This window comes from Cryptococcus neoformans, chromosome 12 (genome assembly GCF_000149385.1).
Source record: "Cryptococcus neoformans var. neoformans B-3501A chromosome 12, whole genome shotgun sequence".
NCBI lineage: Eukaryota > Fungi > Basidiomycota > Tremellomycetes > Tremellales > Cryptococcaceae > Cryptococcus > Cryptococcus deneoformans.
Window position 1 is genome coordinate 903570 of NC_009188.1, and position 22539 is coordinate 926108.

General features: G+C 47.9%; 5 protein-coding genes across 5 annotated transcripts; 3 read left to right on the top strand and 2 right to left on the bottom strand.

Moving 5' to 3' along the window:
* Nucleotides 1-1071: 1071 nt before the first annotated feature.
* Nucleotides 1072-3546, bottom strand: CNBL3050 (hypothetical protein; the record flags this gene model as incomplete). The annotated part of the gene is made up of 10 exons (XM_767346.1): nucleotides 1072-1292; nucleotides 1362-1813; nucleotides 1868-1990; nucleotides 2037-2276; nucleotides 2329-2710; nucleotides 2761-2866; nucleotides 2926-3007; nucleotides 3052-3157; nucleotides 3443-3472; nucleotides 3522-3546. The coding sequence occupies 10 exons, from the start codon at nucleotides 3544-3546 to the stop codon at nucleotides 1072-1074; spliced, it is 1767 nt and encodes a 588-aa protein (XP_772439.1).
* A 3028-nt stretch (nucleotides 3547-6574) lies between these two features.
* Nucleotides 6575-8935, top strand: CNBL3060 (hypothetical protein; the record flags this gene model as incomplete). Its single annotated transcript, XM_767347.1, has 8 exons — nucleotides 6575-6751; nucleotides 6887-7133; nucleotides 7183-7569; nucleotides 7625-8005; nucleotides 8054-8211; nucleotides 8262-8490; nucleotides 8552-8704; nucleotides 8763-8935. The coding sequence occupies 8 exons, from the start codon at nucleotides 6575-6577 to the stop codon at nucleotides 8933-8935; spliced, it is 1905 nt and encodes a 634-aa protein (XP_772440.1).
* A 2677-nt stretch (nucleotides 8936-11612) lies between these two features.
* Nucleotides 11613-14673, bottom strand: CNBL3070 (hypothetical protein; the record flags this gene model as incomplete). Its single annotated transcript, XM_767348.1, has 4 exons — nucleotides 11613-12464; nucleotides 12538-12753; nucleotides 12819-13997; nucleotides 14053-14673. The coding sequence occupies 4 exons, from the start codon at nucleotides 14671-14673 to the stop codon at nucleotides 11613-11615; spliced, it is 2868 nt and encodes a 955-aa protein (XP_772441.1).
* Nucleotides 14674-16043: 1370 nt separating this feature from the next.
* On the top strand, nucleotides 16044-17664 carry CNBL3080 (hypothetical protein; the record flags this gene model as incomplete). The annotated part of the gene is made up of 6 exons (XM_767349.1): nucleotides 16044-16265; nucleotides 16332-16424; nucleotides 16477-16792; nucleotides 16889-17011; nucleotides 17126-17342; nucleotides 17481-17664. 6 exons carry the CDS (start codon nucleotides 16044-16046, stop codon nucleotides 17662-17664), a joined length of 1155 nt encoding a protein of 384 aa, XP_772442.1.
* A 1490-nt stretch (nucleotides 17665-19154) lies between these two features.
* Nucleotides 19155-22428, top strand: CNBL3090 (hypothetical protein; the record flags this gene model as incomplete). The annotated part of the gene is made up of 14 exons (XM_767350.1): nucleotides 19155-19401; nucleotides 19458-19646; nucleotides 19731-19822; nucleotides 19879-20023; nucleotides 20072-20130; nucleotides 20183-20521; nucleotides 20573-20675; nucleotides 20729-20863; nucleotides 20915-20934; nucleotides 20984-21046; nucleotides 21098-21796; nucleotides 21873-21939; nucleotides 22001-22014; nucleotides 22195-22428. The coding sequence occupies 14 exons, from the start codon at nucleotides 19155-19157 to the stop codon at nucleotides 22426-22428; spliced, it is 2406 nt and encodes an 801-aa protein (XP_772443.1).
* Nucleotides 22429-22539: the final 111 nt, after the last annotated feature.

Consider the following 22539-nt stretch of genomic DNA (forward strand, 5'->3'; position numbering starts at 1 on the left):
TGTTGAGTGATAGGGCTTTCGCGCTGTGCGTGATTCCCGTTCCCTTTCTTGACTTTGAATTGCCATATTTTCATTATGTATGGGGTTTATGGTCGTTTCTGCCGCTTTTGATACGTATCCTGGATTATAGGACCGAAGGAGGTATGATGAAGACGTGAGAGCATTACACAACAGATGTTCAGAGGGAAAGTAATAGGCAAAGGACAAGCCGGAAGGAACTCTGGCTTGTTTACTTTTTCACTTGGCCACCCTGGCAAGTTTTTTTCCCTATTTGAGTTATCGTCATAAAATGGCTCGGTTTGTACATCTTCACGCCGGAAGCAAAATTGGAAGGTTTCCAAGTCCCAAATCATATGCTCCACTGTCTTACGTCGACAGGTGACAGGTAGAAAGGTAATGGAAGACGACAGACGGCGTTCCTTTATTTGTGGGTACACGGAGAATGTCGACGGCTACCGTGGACAACAGAGAATACGAGAATGACGCATGATGAATGACGAAAAGGATAATCAATTCTAATGAGTTTATGGACTGCTGATAACTTTTCCCGCAAGGTGTTTTTTTTAATAACTCCAGTACAAATACTACTGTCAGCGGTCAACAGAAGGTTTAATTGGTCGTTTCAGGTACCTTCCAAGCAGTTATAAAAAAAGATACGACGACTTGACAAGCTTAACCAGGAGGACAGCAATACAATTACGATCTTCGCACGCGTTTGTGCCGGAGATGATCATGGTCCTCTCCTTCTCTTTTGTCTTCCTTTCCTATCTTCTCCTCTTACCTCTTTCAGTTCTTGAAAAGTCCTATTTCTCAACCATGTGGTGCGCGTCATTTAAGTATGGATTCCCGCAATCTGTTGGATTTGTATAGCATTAAGCTTGCTTTGTTTTGGAGTTCATTATCATATCTGATCCCTTCCTCGTACGTACCATGTATGTGATTTGCAATGTAATGTGACTTGTGGAATTGGAACAACTCGGGCTCGCCTGACTTTCCAAAACGATCTATAGCCATACATATGATACATCTGGACACAGGCATCTCTCGCCCCTCTCAACTACCCCATACCCTCTATTCATCGTCATCCTTCTTCGCCTTCTTCTTCTTCGGCTTCTCATCCTCACTTCCACTCCCACTTGTCTCCTTTGCCTTTGTTCGCTTCGCTTGAGTCTTCTTCCGCAGTTCTTCCATCATAGGGTCGCTTGCATCTGAAGCCATGCCAGAATCGTCGTCAGAGTCAGATTCACTTGGTGAGCCGCCGTCAGAAGATTCATCTTCAAAGTCTTCATCATCTGTCATGGTTTTCGTCAGCAAACGATGCATTGTATGAGAAAAAATGGAAAGAGGAAGGGAGCGCTTACCAGACTCATCTTCATCGTCATCGGCTGCTTTCTTCACAGGCTTAGTCTTCGATTTGTCATTCTTTGCCTTCGATGGTCTCTCGTCTTCAGAAGGACTTTCCATCTCCTCATCGTCGTCGCTAAACGGCTCATCGATATCAACAATCGCCTCCTCCATCTCATTCTTGAGTCGGATATTCTTCGACTGCAAAAACGAGCTGATCGGTCCGACTTCTTGCTTGTTGATAGCGCTGAACACATGGTCAGCGCCTCCGGTCTTGGATACGACGCGCATGTCGAATGTTCGGGCGGAAGCGACACCGCCGCCGACACGGGAAAATGAAATACTATCGGTTTTGGAGAAATCGATAAGAATGGGTTGTTTGGAGATGAAAATCAGGCCTTTTTCGAGGAAGTAGAGTTCTCCTTGGACGGCCTTCACGTTAGCTCTGATACCGTTGAGGCCTTGAGCGCTGAGGAGGGAATCAGTTTGTGTTTACGTGGTAAAAAGATGGCAAGAAACTCACTTTCTCAAGCTTCCGGGGGGGGTCACCTTCTTTCCAGTCAATGCTTTGAGCACACGAGAGACGACCTGGAAGGTGGTCGCTTCATAAGTCTTCTCCAAGTCAGGGTATTGTGCGAGCTCCTCACTAAAACTGATCAGCACATATCCATGGGAATAATAATGTAGCTTACTCTGTGAGATTGAGTTCCGCATTGACGACCTCATCCTTGGGCCACTGTGCGACAAGGAAGGGGTATCGAGTAGCGCCTTGTCGAATAGGAGGGTCGAGACCAAGAACGAGCTGAACGTGCAAATCGTCAAGCTTGGGAAGAAGAAAGATCCGGTGAATAGAAGTAAATGGGACTCGGTGGTCGGTGGATTTACCAACTAGTCGGATGGAGTCGGCGTAAACTTCGATAGAGAATCGGCCTCTGCAAATACATCAGCGATCGTTTCGACGAGATAGCAAGTGAAAGAACTTGCCTGGGTGTCAAGATTAGACAGTCTTCAAACACCACAATGCTATCCCCGACGACAGCTCCAATGTCCGCCTTTTCCTTGATCAAACTGTGGAACGCATCCGCGGCACTGACTTCATTACCCTCCTCATCCAATTCCGTCTCCTCGCCACCACTACCAGCATCGCTACCAGCCTTTTTCATACTCTTTCCGGGAATGTAGAAACGCATCTCAACCATTTCGTCAGGAGGACGCTTATTGAGGTCTTTGGGATCAAATTTGTAATTGGAAGGAGGGTTGAATTCGAGCGCGACTTCGTACTTGCCGGCAATGTTGGAGTTGGCGACTTGAGAGAGAGGAACGTCGAATGCGGTTTTGCCTTGAACTTGGAAGACTAGATCACTCCCTATCAATTTGTTAGCATGCTCGAGATTCGATGGATGAGACTGCACATACCTTTCACTTGCGCCTCACCCCAGTTCCATCCCTTCAAACTCGTATCTCTAGTCTCAAGCGTGATGTTGAAATATTCCTGGAGAGTCCGCTTGATCTTATCCAAGTCCTGCAATAGAAGCACGTATAAGCTATGACAAAATAACTACGTCAGAATTTGCCACTCACATCTCTCTTGAAACCGTCAAACGAGATCCGAGGCTTTTCAGAGTTTCGCATACCCAGTCGAAGCTGAAAATGACGGGCGACTCTAAAGATGGCAATCAGTAAGGCGTGTTGACGACATTCACTCACCGGAACCAGGTGGCATGCCTGATATCCGAACCATTATAAGTTGTGGGGTTGTTGTCCTCGCTCTGGTACGCCTTCCACCCAAATCCAACGGGGTTAAAACGGAGCTCTAGAAGATAGGGTCAGCTCTTTGTCTTTAAATCAGTCGAGCACATCATGGTAAGTGGTTGACGGTGGGAATACGGTGATGGTCGAGAATTCTTGAAAAGCTCATCAAGGTCAATCCGGCCACGACTTATGATGCTCAAAGCCACGCCATCCGGATCCGGACTCCACAGCTCCACGGCAACCAATCCTTGCCAAAAATCCACCTGAAAGCAACAAATCCCCCTCTGCCAGTGCACCCATCGCATACACATCCCATGACCGCTTTTTGAAGCCCGTCAGAACTCACTTCCCAAGTCGGCAGAATCACCGTGAAAGACTAATCAGTCCCGTCAGCTTCTGCACTCCACAGCATCAACGGCACGTACTATTTTCAAAGGTCACTGTGGACATCCTGCCAATAGCCGCCGGTGGCTTTTCGGTAAATGAAGAGTAACTTGAATTAAGATAAGTAATTGGGAAGGTGGTGAAATGCAAGAAATGAACGCGCCGAGCGAGCTGAAACTCATGTCAACGCAAACGCGTTAAAAATGGCCGGACGCGTCAGAGTGTGGCACTCCTTGTAGTAAATGATAGTATCATCATCATCACTGGCATGATCTGTTGCTGCATCGATCTCGCTCGGCATATATAGACTATGCATCGAGTCCATTAAGCAACACTTCAAGCTGCAGGAGAAGTGAGCCATACATATAATATTGTATGCGTACGCCAATAGCTGTTGACTTATAACGTGCATATTGTTACAGTACGTACTTATTATTAGTTTGTTGTATAATAAGAAGAAAGAAAGGGCCAGGAAACAGATGTACAAAGAATAGAACTACCGATCGAAGGGATATAAGGAAGATAAATCGAAGTATAAACGATTGTATGAAGGTATCGAAACTTTATGTATCACGTTTATACACCATACTACATAAGATTCGGTCTGTCGTCCTGCAGATATTCGCTCGCACAACTACGACTACGACTTCGACGACTTACATCATCCTTCATCCTTTTTTGTTCCAGGTTCCGAGCGCATTGAGCCATAGTCTCAGGTGACGCGGTCACGGCTTACTTTGTCATCTCAATAAGGAGTGGCTGCTAAAGAGTTTAGTTCTACCTTTGGGGGAACCAGTTTTGGCTCGATGGTTCGATCAACAGAAACATGTCTGATAAGTTCCCATCATTCCTTTTTTTGCTATCCCCCGTCCTACTTGCCTCATCCTTGGCTGAACCTTTTCCGAATGGTTCGTACTCTGAAGCAGGTAATTGCCAACAACCCTGGAAGAACGTGATTCCAAACTCTCCAGCGGTGCCATCGAAGGTAGAGGGATTGTGTCGCCAATATCGGCCAAAGTTGTAGTACATTTACTTGCAGAGCGGTGAAAGGCGGCATTGACAGTAATGGTTAGTGACCGCAGGACATATAGGGAGAGAATCAAGAGAGATTCAGGAAGAATGGACTGGCGGAACATGTCGCGTCCGGAACCGAATGAAAGACACTGAATGTTTTCATGAGTGGGAGAGAAATTGAAAAATAAGGTGAAAGACGGACGGGTTGAGGGGTGAGGGTAAAGAGGTGGACTGAGTAGATACATGGCCGGAAGGAAGATTGAATAAAAAAAAGAAAGCCAAAAGTACCGAGAACTTGAAAGAGATGGATTCAATTTCGATTGTTTCGAGTAGCTCTAATAACGAAGCAAGGGATGATCGCCCAAGGATGATTAAGCAACGTCTTTTGGTGCCCGGTTGAGGGTAGGGCGCCAAAAATTTGTCAATGAGGACAATCCGCATCCTTCGCCATAATCCGTACACAAATTGATAGGGTCCATAAAACCAGTTTTTGGTCATCAGTTTAGGCGACTCTCTCGTTGTATAAGTGTACTCGGGGTAAGCCGGGGTACCTCGAAGTGAAGTCTAAAATTTAATTAGATAATTACGAAAGAACCACAAAAGAGAAGTCGAAAAGACATAAATAAGTAAATGTGAAATATATGAAGCTTAAAATAAAGGCTAAACTGTTGATGTGTCATACTTTTACCTTTTGCGCCCTCCTGTGTCTGTACACGATTACATTAAATTATTTCCAATCGTGTGATTTTGCTCTCTACCTTCTTTTTGCGTGCTGTAGTGTTATGTACTGTGTGTGCTATGCATATCTGTATTCTTTGCTGTTTTCAAGTAGAAAAAGGAAAGGAAAGGGAAGTGGGACGTGGGGAAGCTGGGGAAGTTGGGGCAGTTGGGGAAGTTGGGGAAGTCGGGGAAGTTGGGGAAGTCGGGGAAGTTGGGGAAGTCGGGGAAGTTAGGGTAGCTGGCCCGGGGGAGATTGGGGAGGCTGGGACAGAGGCCAACAAGATGGAGGATGGAGATGGACAGCAGCGGGATGAGACGAGAGACGAGAAATGGCGAAGCGAGGGGGAAAGGGTAAAGCAGATGAGTCGTGAAGCATGGGGCGCAAAACCCAGGCTGGCAAAGCCAAGATGAAGCCTTAAAGGTACGGTATTCGACGTATTTACAACAAGTATCCAGGGTTTGGTCGAGTGCCAAGTTGGGCTATCCCACTTTGGCGATTCATAGGCACATCATCCATCAATTCCCGAATTGCATTATTCTCACGAATTCGTCGACCCGAAACAGCCCATCTTACCCTGGCACAACCGCAGCGGCAAGGAAAAGTACAGATGGATGTATAGATAGGATCTGAACGAGTGCTGATTGATGTGATATACGTAAGACGGAAACTGAATAAAAAAGGGTAAAATAAGAGTTCAATTCGAGCGGCGAGAAGCCGGCGGGACTGGCGGTGGGGGCCAGACTTTGGGGCCAAATTCCCGCCAAATTCTAAATAAAGACCCAAAAAACCCAGATATAATTTTGTTCTGAGAACACCTTTTGGCGTCCTGATGGAGCGATCAAGGAAAAATAACCTCCCAAAATAACCAAACATGGGCCAACAAGTCCAAATAAGCTTATCTGGAACGCGATCAAAATAGCATTGAGGAACCGATCGGACTCTTGCTCCGCGTGGAAAAAGCACGGCAGACACTAGGTGATTCCCTGAACCCCTCCAGGTGCCCCAAGCGGGAATAGCCCCCAGAGCTCGCTTGCGGAGTCCCATGCCGGGCTGCTGTCATCTGCCAGGACCAAACAGACGCGCATGGCGCATGGCGAGAGGAAAAAAGAGAAGATGCCAAGGAGTGCGTCGCGGAACCCCAAGACAGTAATTGCCGCTGGGCATGATGAAGGGGCATTGCAGGCACTTACCGCATTTCGCCCTGATTCCCCCGGTTGAGCCCCTGCCGCCCACTGACAAATATAAACAGCCCCACACTCGAAAAGACAAACGGCCCCACCTCCTCTTCCTATTCTATATATCCTTCCTTCCTGGCCACTCGTCCTTCCTACCTCCGTTACCTTGAGCACCACCATCACCATGATGTCGACGGTTGACTATAAGCCCGACAGCATACACGTCGAGAAGACCTCTCTTCCTCCTTCCTCTTCCTACCATGAGAACGACACCAAGGCCGCTGATGCGTCTCATATTGAGGACATGGGCGACAAGAGCCACCATACGCCAGCGGTCAATATCATTCAAAACCCTTTGAGAGTGAGTCTTCTGTTCATTCTTTTGCAATTTGGCAGGGAGAATGTCGTGGTCATTGTTTCTGGCGACATCTTGAGTTGGAGAGCATCAGATTCCGTCGACTATCATACATAAGCATCATTGCTAACCTTTCTTTAGCGCTTCGCACCTGAAAAGGTTGTCGAGGATGCCAAGCTTTTCGCCAACGGTCACAATCTTGCTGAATATAGCGATCTTTTTGGCCGGGCTGCCCTTGTTGCTCGAGAAGGCAAGCACTTCGACACCATCAGTGTGCTCACTCCAGAGGAAAAAACTGCTCTTGAGTACGAAAGAGATCACAAATGGCACGGTCCTCGGATGCTCTGGTACTCTATCGCTCTTTGTGCTATCGGTGCTGCCACACAAGGTACGTCTCACTCTCCTTGATCTCATCTAGCGTGGCTAATCCAGAACAGGTTGGGATCAAACTGGTTCTAACGGTGCGAACTTGTCTTTCCCAGAAGAATTCGGTATTGCGGGTGAAGGCCGAGACGAATGGATCGTCGGTGCTGTCAATTCAATCATCTTCTTAACTGCCGGCTGCATTGGTGCATTCATTGTCGACCCTCTTAACCACTACCTCGGTCGTCGAGGTGAAATTTTCCTCACCGCCTGTTGTCTTACCGCCACCCCGATCGCTTCCGCATTCACTCACTCTTGGCAAGCTCTCTTTGCTGTTCGTTTCGTCATGGGCATTGGTATCGGCGCGAAGAACGCTACTGTCCCCATCTTCTCTGCTGAGATTGCTCCCGCTAGGGTTCGAGGTGCTTTGGTGATGTTCTGGCAGCTTTGGGTCGTTGCTGGTGAGTCATTCAGTCAATCGAATCGGTCCACTCAACGTGTGCTAATGATGAATAGGTATCTTCCTTGGTTTCGCTGCCAATGTTATCGTCAAGAATACCGGCCAGATCGCCTGGCGTCTTCAACTCGCCTCCGCTTTCATTCCCGCCTTCATCCTCATGCTCGGTATCTGGTTCACCCCTGAATCTCCTCGTTGGCTCATGAAGCACGGAAAGTACGACAAGGCATTCCACTCTTTCCTGCGTCTGCGAGCCCACCCCATTATTGCGGCAAGGGACTACTACTACTCTCACGTTATCTACCAAGAAGAGCTCTCCTTGGCTAAAGGGTCCAACTACTTTTCTAGGTTGTGGGATTGTTTCAGGGTGCCTAGAATCAGGAGGGCGAACTATGGTGCTTCTACTGTTATGCTCGCTCAGCAGATGTGCGGTATCAACAGTAAGTTTTCTCCATTTCTCCCCTGGCTTTAACTGACAATGCTTGTAGTCATCTCATTCTACAGTTCAACCATTTTCACGGACGTCGGTTATACTGATACCCAGGCTCTTTATGCCTCTCTGGGTTACGGTGCCGTCCAAGTTGTGTTCACCATCCCTACATTGTTCATGATCGATACCGTTGGTCGAAGGAGGTTGTGTTTAATTGTAGGCAACATTTTTAACCTCTTGTCTCACAAAGGCTAACTATTGAATAGACTTTCCCCCTCATGTGCATTTTCCTTCTCGCCGCCGGTCTCTCTCTTCTCAAAGACAGCGGCAGCCGTGGCTCTCAAATCGGTCCCGTTGTACTCTTTGTCTACCTCTTCACCATCGCCTATTCTCTCGGTGAAGGACCCGTCGCTTTCCAGTACTCTGCAGAAGTCTTCCCTACTATTCAGCGAGAACAGGGTATGGCTTGGGTGGTGTTCATTAACAACTTCTTTGGTATGTCTTCGCTGTCCCCCCTGCACATAATCCAAGCTGACATTTCCATCTTTCTATATAGCCGGTGTCCTTAGTATAACCTTCCCCCGTATGCGAACCGTCATGACATCTACCGGTGCTTTCGGTTTCTACGCGGGTCTCAATTTGATTGCATGGGGAATGATTTTCTTCTTCGTTAGGGAGACCAAGCAGTTGACTCTGGAGGAAATCGATCGTACGTCTTCTCCTAGCTCCTTCACTTTTTGACGGCAAGGCGCTAACCCTTCTTACAGAGGTCTTCTCCGTCCCAACGGCGCAATTCGTATCTTACGAAACCCGAGTCCGCGTCCCCTGGTTCTTCAAGCGATACCTTTTCTTCCAGAAGCACATCCCCACCCCACCACCTATGATTGGCGGCGCCGATGATGAGGATGACTACAAAAATGAGAAGGGGGCGACGGCTTGAATGGGGGGCGTAGAGGATAGATTTTAATATTAATTAGCGTCTCATATTGTCTTGTGTGGGTTTTTAGGTTAGTGAACAGTAGCTTATCGGTTGGGAGAGGGTTGATAATCTGGGTATTGGGAGCATTATCAACAGGTTTTGGCATGTATCATCCGTTGTCCATCTGTTCATCGCTTGTCTTTCGTTTGGTTCACAAGTTTCTCCTCACCTTAACCTTTCTTGTAAAGCTAATTATTACAAGAATTCGAAAAGTGTGCGAGTGACGATTAAACAAAGATCGAAGAAAAAGAGTCTAGTAATGCGAATAGCTCCTTGTCACCGATTCGTCACATTCCTAACTCTGTAAACGGTTTCCCTACTCTTCTGCTTTGCATTGAATGGTCTCCGAGCTCTTGAGTATCGATATACTGAGATGAGATTATTGTCAAAGAAAAAGCGGAGGAGAAAAGCAAGCAAAAGCAATTTCGAAGGCACGAGCGATCGAGTAGATAAGGGTTTATTCGATCGATCTTATCATGCAAACGTCCCGCCGGATCGTATTAAAAGATTCCCTTATTCATATAAAACCCGCGTGGCCTGTGAGAACTGATCTATCTCTTCCTGATGCGATATAAAGGTTGGTCGCCCAGGCCAACCCGGCGGAACGTTAATTTTTTTTTTCAGCGGTTCTCGGTAAACTTGCTAGGTCGCCCAAAAATATAAAAAATCAAGGTTTTTGATTCGAAGTAAATGAAAATGAGAATGGCGATGACTGGTAGAGATAAAGAAAATTGCATAAGACGTTTTTTACTGCTTAGTCGGTTCGTTGTCATATGTCTTTTACCTCCAGTTGATGGGAGTCTACGGAAAAGTTGTCGACGATATATAATCATCTGCCGTTGAGCATCCTTCAATGCTTGCTACAGCAATCTACATGATATCTAGGTATCCACCTCGCTAAACGATAAGCACACCATCAACTATTGAAATGGTCAAATAGATCGCTAAAGGCAAAGTCGACACGCTCTGTTGGCTCGACCAGCTCAAAGTCCATCCCCGGGATCGGGTCCACCGAAGAAATTTTCTTATGGGTTACAGAGGTTTTCCCCCCCCATTCTTCTCTTTCTTCTGTCCACACCATCAACTACTTTATCTGACATCGTGATCATCCGTAAGGATACAGAGGAACGAGGGTAGGATGTAGGGAAAATATGGGAAAGCTTGGTCAGCTCAAAGAGCTAGAAAAGACATTAAAAGGCTTACCCTTCCGAGTAGAAAAATGCATGGCTCAATCAGCTTGGTCTTCTCAAACTCTCGAGCTCAGCAATTCCAACGACTGAATCGAGTGCTTTCAAGTTACAACTGTAGACAAACGACCGAGGACACGAAACTAAGTGGCATCAGGTGTTTTCCGGCCTCTACGAGGACAGTGACACCGCTACAGTCACTCAACACCAGGGGGGAGGGTTTGAGGTTTGGTTGGGTAAAACCGGGGATAGTCGACGGAAGAAACAAAGGTAGTTCCCGAAAGGAGGGAAGGACCGGCGAGAGGCATGGGAAATGGACCATAGCGCATGGGGCCACGGACTGGTTTGTATGCGAGGAAGAACAGCCGAAAACGAAGGTTCGGAACGGGGGGAGAAGCACGGGGGCGAGGAGAGGAGGTGAGTTATGGGAGTTCTTCTGCCACGCATGAAGGGAATTAATGGAGGAAGCATGGATGTGAGAGGTGAATACTGGGAGGGAGGAGAAAAGAGGGGTGTAGAAGGGGGGGCGGGGGGTGGGGACGCCTACAGGGAGATGAGTAGAGCGCCGGAGGGAAAAGAGAAGCGCTGAAAACATCCATGATCATGTAGTGATGGGTGCTCGGACCCTCTGTCCAAACAACGCTGTGTTGCGTTCGTGTATTCGGTTCAGGGGATCCCCCGAGTCCATCACAGAGTGCGTGGTTTGTTCGTCTCTACGATGCTGATCAGACTTTGGCTCAGTATGTTTCCGCTGCGTGTTGCTATAAATGAACTCTTAACGAAAGTTTGTTATGATATTCGACCGATGACTGCTTCTTCGCATCTCTCGAGTAAACCATGTATGTAGATCAGGTTTCGGAAACGAACAAAGCAAACCATTCATTGTCACATGATCTACTGACAAGTTGCAAATGTGTCGCAAAGAAACAGATACAGACCGATAACATTGCGTTATGCACAGAGAGTAAAGATAGGTAAACAAAAATGGCAAGGCAAAATAGTATAAAAAAAGAAAAGAAAGAGTAATAATGTATGGCATTTGCATGTTGAGTGTAAATTGGTGGCAGCATTGCGAGATGGCAAGAGAGAAAATGGAAAGCAGACTAGTCAAATAACAGAGAAACGAATGATTTTTTTTTGGCGGGTTCGAGAATGAGAATGAAAATCGAAACCCGATAAAGCAATTTGATGAAAGAAGAAATGAGACCAGAGACCCGAAATAATGATTTTGATGCGCGACAACTTGGGCTGGCGAGGGCGCCAAAAGGCAAAAATGATCAAGGAAAATGCTATCGAGAGAATTGTTGGATTCGTACTGCGTATAATTGAAAAGAAGGCAATGAGGAGATTGTTGAAACAATGAGTCTTTGAAGGATGGTAACTGATGAATTGTTTGTTTTCTTTGCTTATTATTGCTGACAGATCGTCTATCCTCGGTAGAGCTCGTCACTTTAGTCCCTTCTCTCCGCACTTTGCCCCCAAGCACTGGCAGCGCCATTCAAACTTCCCAACGGTACACTCCCCCCAAACTCATACCCGTACCCCACTCCACCGCCTGTCCCCGCCGAACTGCTCAACCAACTAAAACTCGCAGGTGTTCTTATCGGAGAAGAAACAGGCGAGAACCCGCTCGAAGTATTGGTGTTCACGCTGGTCGAGATGGAGGTTGATGGTTGACCAAAGGGTTGGAACGCAGAGGCAGTGGAGCGAGCAGAGGTGGACGAGCGGGAGGATGAGGATGGTATAGGTACACCCACACCAGCGCCACCCGGTGTGGGCAGACCGGTAGTACTGAGACCGTTGGTTGTGTTGGAGTTCAATGAAGAGCCTGCAGATACAGATGTGGACGCGGAAGCGGAAGCTGATGCAGAAACAGAGGCGGATTCGGTAGGAGAGAGTTTATGAGGGTTGCTTGTACTCAGAGGTGGAGAGGCAAAATATCTTGATCGGGGAGAAGTGGGTGGGAGCGATATGTTGAATGGTTGAGCTGTTGGTGAGAGCGAAGTACCGGTAGAAATCCCATTGGCCGTGGCTGTCCCTGGTCCTGATTCCCTCCTCAAATCGCCCATACCTAACGACGCGCTCCCTTCTCCCAAACTACCCGGAAGCCCGTATCCCACAGCACCATTTGGTAATGGATGCTGCTGAGTGGTAGGCGAAGTCATGGACATTCCAGCCAAAGCAACGTTATGTGCGATGCCGCCAAAGACATTGGTGTTTATTTGAGACGGGTGGTTGTTACCTCGTTGGCCGAGAGAGTTCTTGGAGTACGAAAGTCGGATACCTCCTTTGACAAGTCCGCCCTGCGTTCAAATCGGCCACAATCAGTATCTTGCTAATAGAAGCGAAATCGACATTAAGATTATATAAACCTACAAGATTATGCCCGTACAATTCCTTGATCGCTTGACTAGCGTATATCACCTCTTCAAACTCAACAAAGCACATTGGGCCATTGATTTTTTGCCTATACGACATCCGTTTGAAACCCGGACATCGACTGAATAATGCTCGGAGAGATTCTTCGAGGAAGCCTGGCGGATGAGTAGGCGGTGAGACTGCGGGAAGGTTACCGACATAGAGAGTGTTGATCTGCAAGTCATTACTATGTCAGTGGATGTTTTTAGTCGAGATGATAAAGCAAGAATAAGACCCACAGGTGGATTTTGATCAGCGGGATTGGCACCCATAATTCTGCCTCCAGCCAATCCTATCCCACCTACGTGCGCACCATCCATGTGCTCTCCGGAAAGGGTCGTCCCCGTCGCATTCGTCCCGTACTCCGGCCCGTGCCCATGTCCATGTCTCCCATACGCAGCACCTGCCGGTCCAGACTGGCTCCCTAATCTTCTTTGACCTTGACCCTGCCCTGGAGCTTGGCCTTGACTAGGAGCGGAGACAGAGGAATACCCTTCGTATGGAGGACCCATAGTCATACCCATCCCAAGCGCGCCGTTTACACTCCACCCTTCAAGCTCATCTGCTTCTTCCGCTAGTGCCAAAAGGGCTTTCGAGTCGGTCTGCCTGAGAGGCGGGGATGTCGAGGTTGATACACCGGGAGCCGAGGTAGATGTAGGGGCGGAGGCGGAAGATGGCGTAAGATTGGTACTGGTATTTAATTGAGAAGACATGTTGGCAGTGGCCTTCTCGTCCACATTTAGGCGCGCGTCCTTATCAGATCCCGGGCCCGAGCTGGAGTTTGGCCACGATTCCCACGCATCCCTTACAGAGCCCATCGCTCCATTACCTCCTGAAGTCCCGCTGACAGAAACAGGACCAGTAGTGTGACCCGCACCAGGGACTAACCCGAGCCTTCCAGATCTTAGTAAAAAACCCATAATCTCCTCACCGGACGTCGTCTTCTTAGTGTGTAGATTCTTCTTAGCCATCTCTGCTTTCAACACTGAGCCCGTCAAAGGATCAATCTTTTTGCCTTGGAGATGGTCCTTTGCGGTGAGCGCGTCGCTACGGGTTTTGAATCGAGCAAAACCAATAGTTTGGCGCCGAGCGGAAGATGGAGGGATAGCTGGATTAGGACCAGGGGCCAGCATGGGATTGGAGGAGACAGAAGGGGTGAGTGACATGGGCGCTGAAGGAGTGGTAGATTGAGAGGTAGATGCGGTGGTTAGAGATAAGGAGGAAATGGCTTCTTCGAGGTTGATGTTACCTAGGGGATACTCTGAATATTCCCCTCCTTGAGCGTTCTGGTGAGCAGCTAATTGGGTTAATTCGGCAAGGAGAGCGGCAGTCGGTTCACGTCGAGAGCCAGAGGGGAACTTGAGTGTTGCAGCCTCAAATCCAGGTGCGAATGTGAAAATATTTTGGAATTCCCGTTCCTATAATGCCTGATCAGCAATCATATCATATGAGGAAGACGGGAATTGAACTTACAGACATGTCATCCGGGAAGCCAACTACGAAAATCGTACTAATCACCTCCTCTTCCAATTCCCTCTCGTCGTCTCTATCTCTATCTCTCCTTTCTCTCCTTCTGTCTCTGCTCTCTCCATGTGCCGAACCAGGCCTTGCGCCAAACCTCGCGGGGTAGTCTGGATTCGTAGGCAAATGCCTCCCGTTCGGGATTCCGCCTCTGTATCCTGCAAACGATCCACCAGCTACGCCCCCTCCATTTCTCCAACCATTCGGTCCCGGAGGCGCATTCGCCCAAGACATTGCCGGTTGTCCGTAACCTGCTGCTGAAGGCATTGAGTGAATTGGATCAGGTGGCATGGCGTGTTGAGGTGGGGGGATGTAAGGCGGTGGATTCGGGGGCGGGGAAGATGAGACTGAAGGGAGGTAAGCGGCAGGCTGGACAGCGGTTGTTGTGCTTGCAGAGTTTGCTTGAGCGTCACGTTCATTCAGCGGGTTGGGCGATGGATGAGAATTGGTACTGGGGGTGGAAGATGTTTGTGGTGTTTGAAGATGAAGGGAGCCAAAGTGAGAATGAGCTTGTGAAGATGAGGACGGCGTCGGGGACGGAAGCGATTGAAGTGACTCGGGCGGAGCTGCCATGACAGATGCGACTTGTTGGTTCTGTTAGTGTACTTGATGCGAGTCTAGGCGTCTATCAAGATGGATGCTAGAGGATATGATAGTATTGTGACCCCGTCGAGGGAACTTGTTTCTGAAATGCGAGACTAACGGTAACGGAGTAAGCAATTATTTATCGAGTACTGGAAGGTTGAGCGGAACGTGGTAATGAAGCGCGGCAAGGCGGCACGCGTGTGGGGCAACGGGAGTAGGAGTCGGTGTGGCAAGAAGGGGAGTGATGATGCTTACCAGTGAATGTGAATGGATGGAGAGGATAGGGTGAGTATAGGAAATTAGTGAATAAGAGGGAAACAAGGAAGAGATTAGAAGAGAAGCGACGCGCTGGAACATGAGCAAGCATCGGGCACGAATACACAAGCGGCGGCGGGCGGGGGCCTTGTTGTTGTTGCACACAGACCCTGAATCTCACCTCGAACCAGCTCCGGAGATTTCGGCGTTACCACAAGTGTGGCGCCCAGCACGCGTCTCCCTGGGGACCCCGCATCCTAACTTTTTTTTCGCGCCAGCAGTGAGGAAGGAAGGAAGACTGGTGTCAAGTGTTGCCGGTGGGTTGCAGATTGGAACGAGAAAGCGGCGAATGTAATGCTGGAGGAGCGTGATGGAAGCGGAAACTGGGAACATTTGAATAAGAGGTTGAGAGCTGAAGTGTCATCCACTGGCGATCATTCAACACCACGGTCTTCCATCGATCGATCTGTTCATGCATTTTCAATCCTTTCGGCAGCCATTCTCGTTAGCACAGTCACTCTCGTGCTTGTGGTATGCTTACCGTGACCGACTGTTGCTCTAGACCATGTTATGGTCTAGAGAAAAGTAAAAAGAGGAAGGTGTGAAACCCAAATGTTTCTTATATAAGTTTTAATGATGGGATGATGATAGACGAATACAAAAATGGCATGGAACTGGTTGGGGCCAGTCTTTCCCCGTCGCGCGCGACATTACAAATGGATTCTAATAGAATTCCGAAAACATCATAACTTTTCTAATAGCCCCTCGTGACATTTGTATTGCAACGACACTTCCCTTTCAATGCTCCCTTACAAACCCAATGCTAATCCATGCGGTAAAGTTCTAATGCTTCGGATATCTCCGCAAATGACCCCCGGCACGGATCAGGAACGTCCTTACAGAGACCGCGGTGATCCGTGAATCTGGAACGAAAATAAAAGATGTTCGACTCCATCGGATGGGTTGTCGCCCGACCGGACAGCCTTGAATTTTGATCACCGAAAATAAATACCGATCTTCATTTATACTATCCATCTCCTCTTATCTATAAACAACTCTTCCACCTCATTACAACACCAGCACCAAAGAGGCCAATAGCGAAGATGTCCCAGGCTCTTCTTGCATCCAATCTTGAACTGACACGCCTCCCCGCCGATTTCACTCCAGCCCCGGGCAAAGAATCACACGGTCGATACATGCTCACCGTTCCCTGGTCCCGCCACACCGGATGGGGTACACCCAAAATTGGGCCTAGGAAGGATTTGGCGTTTGATCCTCTGGCAGGCGTTTTGCAGTACGCTGTGACTTGTTTCGAAGGGATGAAGGTGAGCTGATTCGACAATGAACAACGAGGTGGCGAGGAAGATACGGAGTACTGATAGGATATATAGTGCTATAAATCTGAGCAAGGCGATTTGAGATTGTTCAGGCCTGAGATGAACTTTGACAGACTCAAGCGTTCTGGTGCCCGTCTCGGTCTTCCTGTATGTCTCCCACTCCAGCCGCCATCAAACGCTCGACTAACACTCTGAACAGCATGACTGGGATAACATCGAGCTCCTTTCCCTCTTCTCCTCCCTCCTTTCCCTCGAGACCCCTATCGTACCCTCCACCGACGGTTCATCTCTATACATCCGCCCCACGTTGCTCGAAACTTCCCAATCATTCGGTATCAAAGAAGACGCTCTCGCGGATGAGGCTTTGTTGTACGTAGTGACATCTTTGAATCTGGGTCTGGGGCTTTATGGGAGTAGTGAAAGAGAAGGAAAGGGATTGAAGCTGGATGCCTGTAAGGAGTTTATCAGGGCTTGGCCTGGCGGGACGGGTAGTTTCAAGCTTGGGGCGAACTATGGTCAGTCGATTTTCCTTCTTCTCCTCGATCTCGGTGCCTGTCCCGAGACTTTTGACTTCTTTTGATTGATCAGAACTCTGGCTAAGCTTCTCACAGGCACAGTAAACATCTCTAAGAAGAAGGGATACGCTATGTCCCTCTGGTTGCACGGCAAGGAAGATTACATCTCCGAAGCGGGCGCTATGAACATGTGGATTATTAAGCAGGCTTCTGATGGCTGTACGTTCATTCTCTACCCTACCTCTCCCCCTTTCCCTTCCCTAGCGTTCACTCTTTCTCTACTTCACCTCAACTAGCGCTAACGTTCATTCCTCTGCGCCTTTTTCCATGTAGACCTCGAATTCACAACCATGTCCCTTGATAACGGTATCGTCCTACCTGGCGTCACCCGTCAATCCATTATTGAGCTCGTTGAAGACCATGCTTCCGGAAAAAAGGCTTTCCCATTCGCGGAAGGGGACGTGGAGATGCCGAAAAAGATCAGGATAGTGGAGAGGGATATTAGTATGGGGGAGATTTTGGAGGGATTGAAGGATGGTAGTTTGAAAGGGTACGTCTTTTCTCCCGTTTTGTTTCTCTTTTTGTGCTTTTTCCTAGTTTCTGCGGCCTTCACTCTTTCCTCTCTCTATATTTATTATTTTTACCAATAGCCTTCGCTAATCTCTCTCCCTTGTCCTTTTCGATACAGGATGTTCGGCTGCGGTACCGGCGTCGTCGTCGTATCCATCGGCGGGATCACCTATCGAAACCAAGATTACACCATCCCTTTCAACCCGCTCGTCAAGTTATTGAGGGATACGATGACGGGTATTCAGAGGGGCAGGATTGATGAGGGCAGAGGATGGAGTTATAAAATTGAGGGGAGCGCTTAAAGCCTGAGGCGCGAATTACGCTTGATCTGGAGGGGTGGGTACAGGACGAAGGTGAAGAATATGCTGAGACCCTAGAAGATAGATGAATAGACACGGATGAAAGCAATCAACGGATGGGCATTGCCCTCACAATTTAATATAAATGTGTAAAAGCAGACCAAGATCAGGCTTCTTACTGGTGGGCAACATTTCCCGTTCGAGGCAGCAAATGATTTTGAGTCCATAATGCTCCGTAAAAGCCTGCCACCTTGGCCACGTTCTACCCTACTTATATATAATTTCTATCTTACGAGAGTACGAACATTACTCAGCTTCCAACCCCTACCCTTAGATTCGCACTCCTTTCTTCCGTTGACCTCGACTTCTCGTTTTTCCGAAGTTCTCGCGCATATCTTTCTTTCCTCAAAATCCTTATCCTTCTCCCTCTGCAGAAGGTTCATAAAAGTCGCTCCAGTCAAGACATCCTTATCCAGGTTGCGTACACCGATTCTTTTATTCTCTCTGACAAACCGAATCCTTCCGGTACCGGTGCTCGATGTTATTCGAGAAGCCCATTTAGAAGCCGCATTCCAAAGTTCGTATCTGTATTCCCTTCCCTCGTTGGTCATACTAATCCCGTCCGGGCCGAGAAGGTTGTTAATCAGAGTGGAACGAAGGTCGTTATCGTAATTTGGTCGTTTGACATCTGTGAGGGTATCGACGTTGTTTTGGAATCTTACGCTTGCAGAGACTGATGATTTGGTAGAAAAAGCGGGTCGGCCAGTTGCCTCAATTCTGAATTGGCTGAGAAGGGAAAGCAAGGAGGGGACTGTTACTGTTGTCGTGGAAGGCCCGATAAAAAGGGGCTAGAGCCCGTAGCAAAATTGGAGAGCTGGGGGCTCATGGGGGGGAGTCGTTGGAGATTTACTGGCAGCAGAATTGAAGACGGTTGTCGAATATCCTGTGTGACCTAGAGGCGGGAGCTGACATTGGTGATCTCTAAGATCTGATAGGGTGGTGAAGGATTTGTGCCCAGAGCTAAGCCAGGAGGGTCTTGGAGAACTCCCCGACGAAGAGACTGAACTACTACTTCCCAACGAAGGTAAGTGGCCCGATAGCGAGCGAATGGAAGGCCGTATTGTCATAGTTGACGACATGACTAGTTGAATTGAAGGTTGTGAGTTGCAAATATATGCTTGAAAGCAAGATTAATGATAGGGCAAGTGTTGAAGGCTTATTTATATGAGGGCGGAAAAGAAGGTCATATAAGTCAATCCTTTGTCGCGGCCCCGAGCCGGAGGTTCGCTTTTTGCAACCTTTGTTTCTATTGTTGCCGTCGATTTCACTGACTCTTTATCACTCTTGGTACCAAGTAAGTGAAATCGATGAAAATATGAAACGAACAACCATAGTTGTGCTCCAGGACTTGAATCGGGAAGTTTGAAGGGGATTAGGCGAGCAAGTTCTAATAATTGCGCATGCAGGAATATATAGATAACTTTGATTACAAAATGACAAAAACCTATGACGCAACAAGATTTGCTGCTCCACAACGTCATTTGCCTATTCCTACTATTAGTTCTATTTGTAGTTTCCCATTTGATTTAAGACGAGATATGCTGTTGTTGTACATTCGAATCTTTCCGAACTCGCCATCTTCTCTCATCCGTCCTTTCTCGACTTCCTGCAAGAAGACGAACATGACCGGCATCGGACAACCACGTCCATCTCTCGGTCCAAATAGGTCGAGTACTTCAAGTGTGTACTTTGGGGCTTAATGTTAGAGTTGATATGTGTAGCTAAAATAATTCTAGCCGTATTCCAAGTTCGTTCCTTAGCCGATACTTCCCCCAGCAATATCAAAAGCGAAACGAGGACAGCGTCTTTTCCATCAGAGACAGACATCGATGTCGAAGCGCAACCATCCACCTCCCTCAATCGGTGGACTAAGCGCGATCGATCTCCAAGGTCAAAAGCAACCGACTTACCGGACATAGGGAATGGTATACGACACCGACGTGTAACTTTGTCAAATAGTAGCTCGAGGCGGAATTCGGATCAATATCGCTTATTGAATACTTCGACAGCGGTCGGGACAGGTGACGAGCCTGGCGTGGATGTGAAAAGCAAGAGGGATCAGAAGAACTATGGACATCTGAAAGGAAAAACACGTATCAGAGTGAACTATTGAGCTTTTATTAGGGGCTTGAATAAGTACTAACGGGCATTCCGTAGGTCGTCGACTATTGTTCAAATCCAGATCAAGATTGTATGAACCAAAGTTCAGACTTTCCTGGAGAAAAGCTGCAAGAGTGGCTCGATAGTGGGCATGGGAAGCGGCAGCTGGATGAAAATGATAAACCTATCGGAGTCAGATGGAGTAGGTAGATGTGATGATCGGCTAATATGTAAGCTAATACACGAGCAGTACATGTTGATGGTGTGAATTGGGAGGTTGTAAAGACTTTGGTTTTACATTTTGGGCAAGTCATAGATCTCTTTTATTGATATCTCCTATTGGATGTGGCTAACGTTTCAGTTTAGTCTACACCCCCTGGCCGTGGAAGATTCTCTCGAAGCACCGGACTCTCCTCGCTCCAAACTCGACTTCTACAAAGATCATCTCTATCTCCAACTACTTATCCACCACAGTCAAATCTTTGAAGGAGACGAGCTTGACATGTTAGCAGATGATATGGCTGAGGGAACTTACGGGAAGGGGCAAGGGGGGATACATCTAGGTAAGGAGAGGCGGTTCTCGCAGCGAGTGAGAGGGGTGTTTGAAGGGGACCACAAGAAGCCGAGGTTGCCTGAGGGTGTTCAAGGGGCATTTGAGCCTAGTATGATTTCTCCGAGGCGAACGATAGGGATACACCGAGTAAGCTAATGGCTACATCCGGTGTGGGAATTTTGCTGATGTACGGAGTAGACTCCAGAGAAGCAAGCACATAAGCTCACTGTTGAAGAACTGAGTGCAGATTATATGGTTCCTATTCGCCGGAGTATTCTGAGCATCTTCATGTTGAGAGATGGTCTGTATCTTTCTTCTTCGCCATTGTTAGATAGTAAACTTACATTAAGGCAGGGACTTTGATCTCGATGGATGCTAAACCTACAAAAGAGGTTCTGTCACCTATTTATACAAGACTAGAGGACGAGCAGAGTCTGTTACGGAGATCAGGGGATGTTAGTATGCTGGCACAGGCTATCCTAGATACTGGTAAGTTGCTTTTAACAACATGGCGGCTGCAGGCTCACATTGTATTCCCAGTTGTTGATCTTGCCATCGAGGTAAGTCGTCCTTCAAAGATGAAAAAGCAGTATGCTTATCGTGCAATAGGTATCCCAAAGGTTCGAGAACGAGATCTTGAAGCTCGAGGCTTCAGTCCTCGTTGACCCAGAGGTATGTTCATTCTATTGCTTATCATAACTGGAGCTAACCTTGTCCGGACAGATGGAAACTGTTCGTCACCTTCATGTACTCTCCTCCCAACTAATACGCCTTCGCCGTGCTCTCACACCACTTCTGCATTTGTGTTACGTCATCCGTGACCAAGATATTCAACGTTCAGTTGCCGCCAGCGCGGTGGGTCGGGGTTACGGGGGTGAGGGGAATGGGAATGGGAACGGGCATGGGAGGGAACAGGATGGATTAGGACATAGTTCCAGCATTGCATCTGGAACAGGAGGAGCTATGGGTGCGGGGGCGGGATACAACCCTTTCTCACCTCATTCAGGAAGCTCCCAGCACTCACAAGCTATGCCATTGGCTGAAATCCCTCATTTTGCTCAGCCTCAACCACAGCCATTCATGCCTTCCCATAATATCGCACCCACTGCACCACCTACATCCTCCATTTCCCGTGCCGCCTCCCGTTCCGACACTCCTGTTCCCGGTGTTGCCCTCAGAGCAAAGCAGTCAGACGCCGACGCAGCCTCGATCTTGTCGATGATGAACCTCCACCAGTCACATAGGAACCTCGCAGCTTTGGGAGCGCCGCATCTGGGTGTAGATGTAGGGGCGGCTAGCTTGGGATTCTTCTCCCCATTGACGAAAGTCTATATTGAGGATGTGATTGATCATTTGGAGATCATTGTGGGAAGTTTGGAGCAATTTGTGTCGACGTGTGATCATTTGACAGATTATGTCTTTGTGAGTCTGCCTGTTGTTATTTGTGCTCTCAAAATAAATTGTGCCAAAAACACTGACAAAATTCGCAATCGGTAAGAATGTCTTAAGTTTCCAAACGAATGCTTCAATGGAAAGATTGAGCATCGTCACTGTTGTTTTCTTGCGTGAGTACAGAAACTGGTGTGGTAGACATGGTCAGTTTTGTTGATTGACTTATGTCCATAGCTTTGACTTTCATTGTAAGCACCGATTCCTACAGTGTTGTGCTCCGTTATCGATTACTAACCATTGCTCTCATGTCCCTCTTTAACGTACTCTCTTCGCTACCAAACAACACCCCCCTCTATCCAACTCGTTTTCTTCGTCATCTCGTACCACTGAAAATTTACTATTCGGAATCTTTCGCGTTATCATTGTAGGCCTCCTATTTTGGTATGAACTTCACAGGCTTCGATCAAATCGAAGGCCCTGTCTCTTACTTCTGGAAGGTTGCCGTCCCTTGCACTGTCGCTTTCTTCATCGTATTCTCATTCGGATACATCAAGAGATTCGGCGTTACGACTACTAGAAGGTTTGCAAGGTGGAGAAGAGCGAGAGCTCTTAGTGTCAATTTGAGGAAGTCTGCTGGAGATCGGGAAAGAAAAGGGAGTTGAACAGAAAAGTTTTGGGAAACTGTCGTTCTGTTACGGAAGCGGTTTTGGGCCTTCGGACTGAGGCAAGTATACTTGGAGCCAGGTATTATTCCATAGCTATGCATCTAAGGG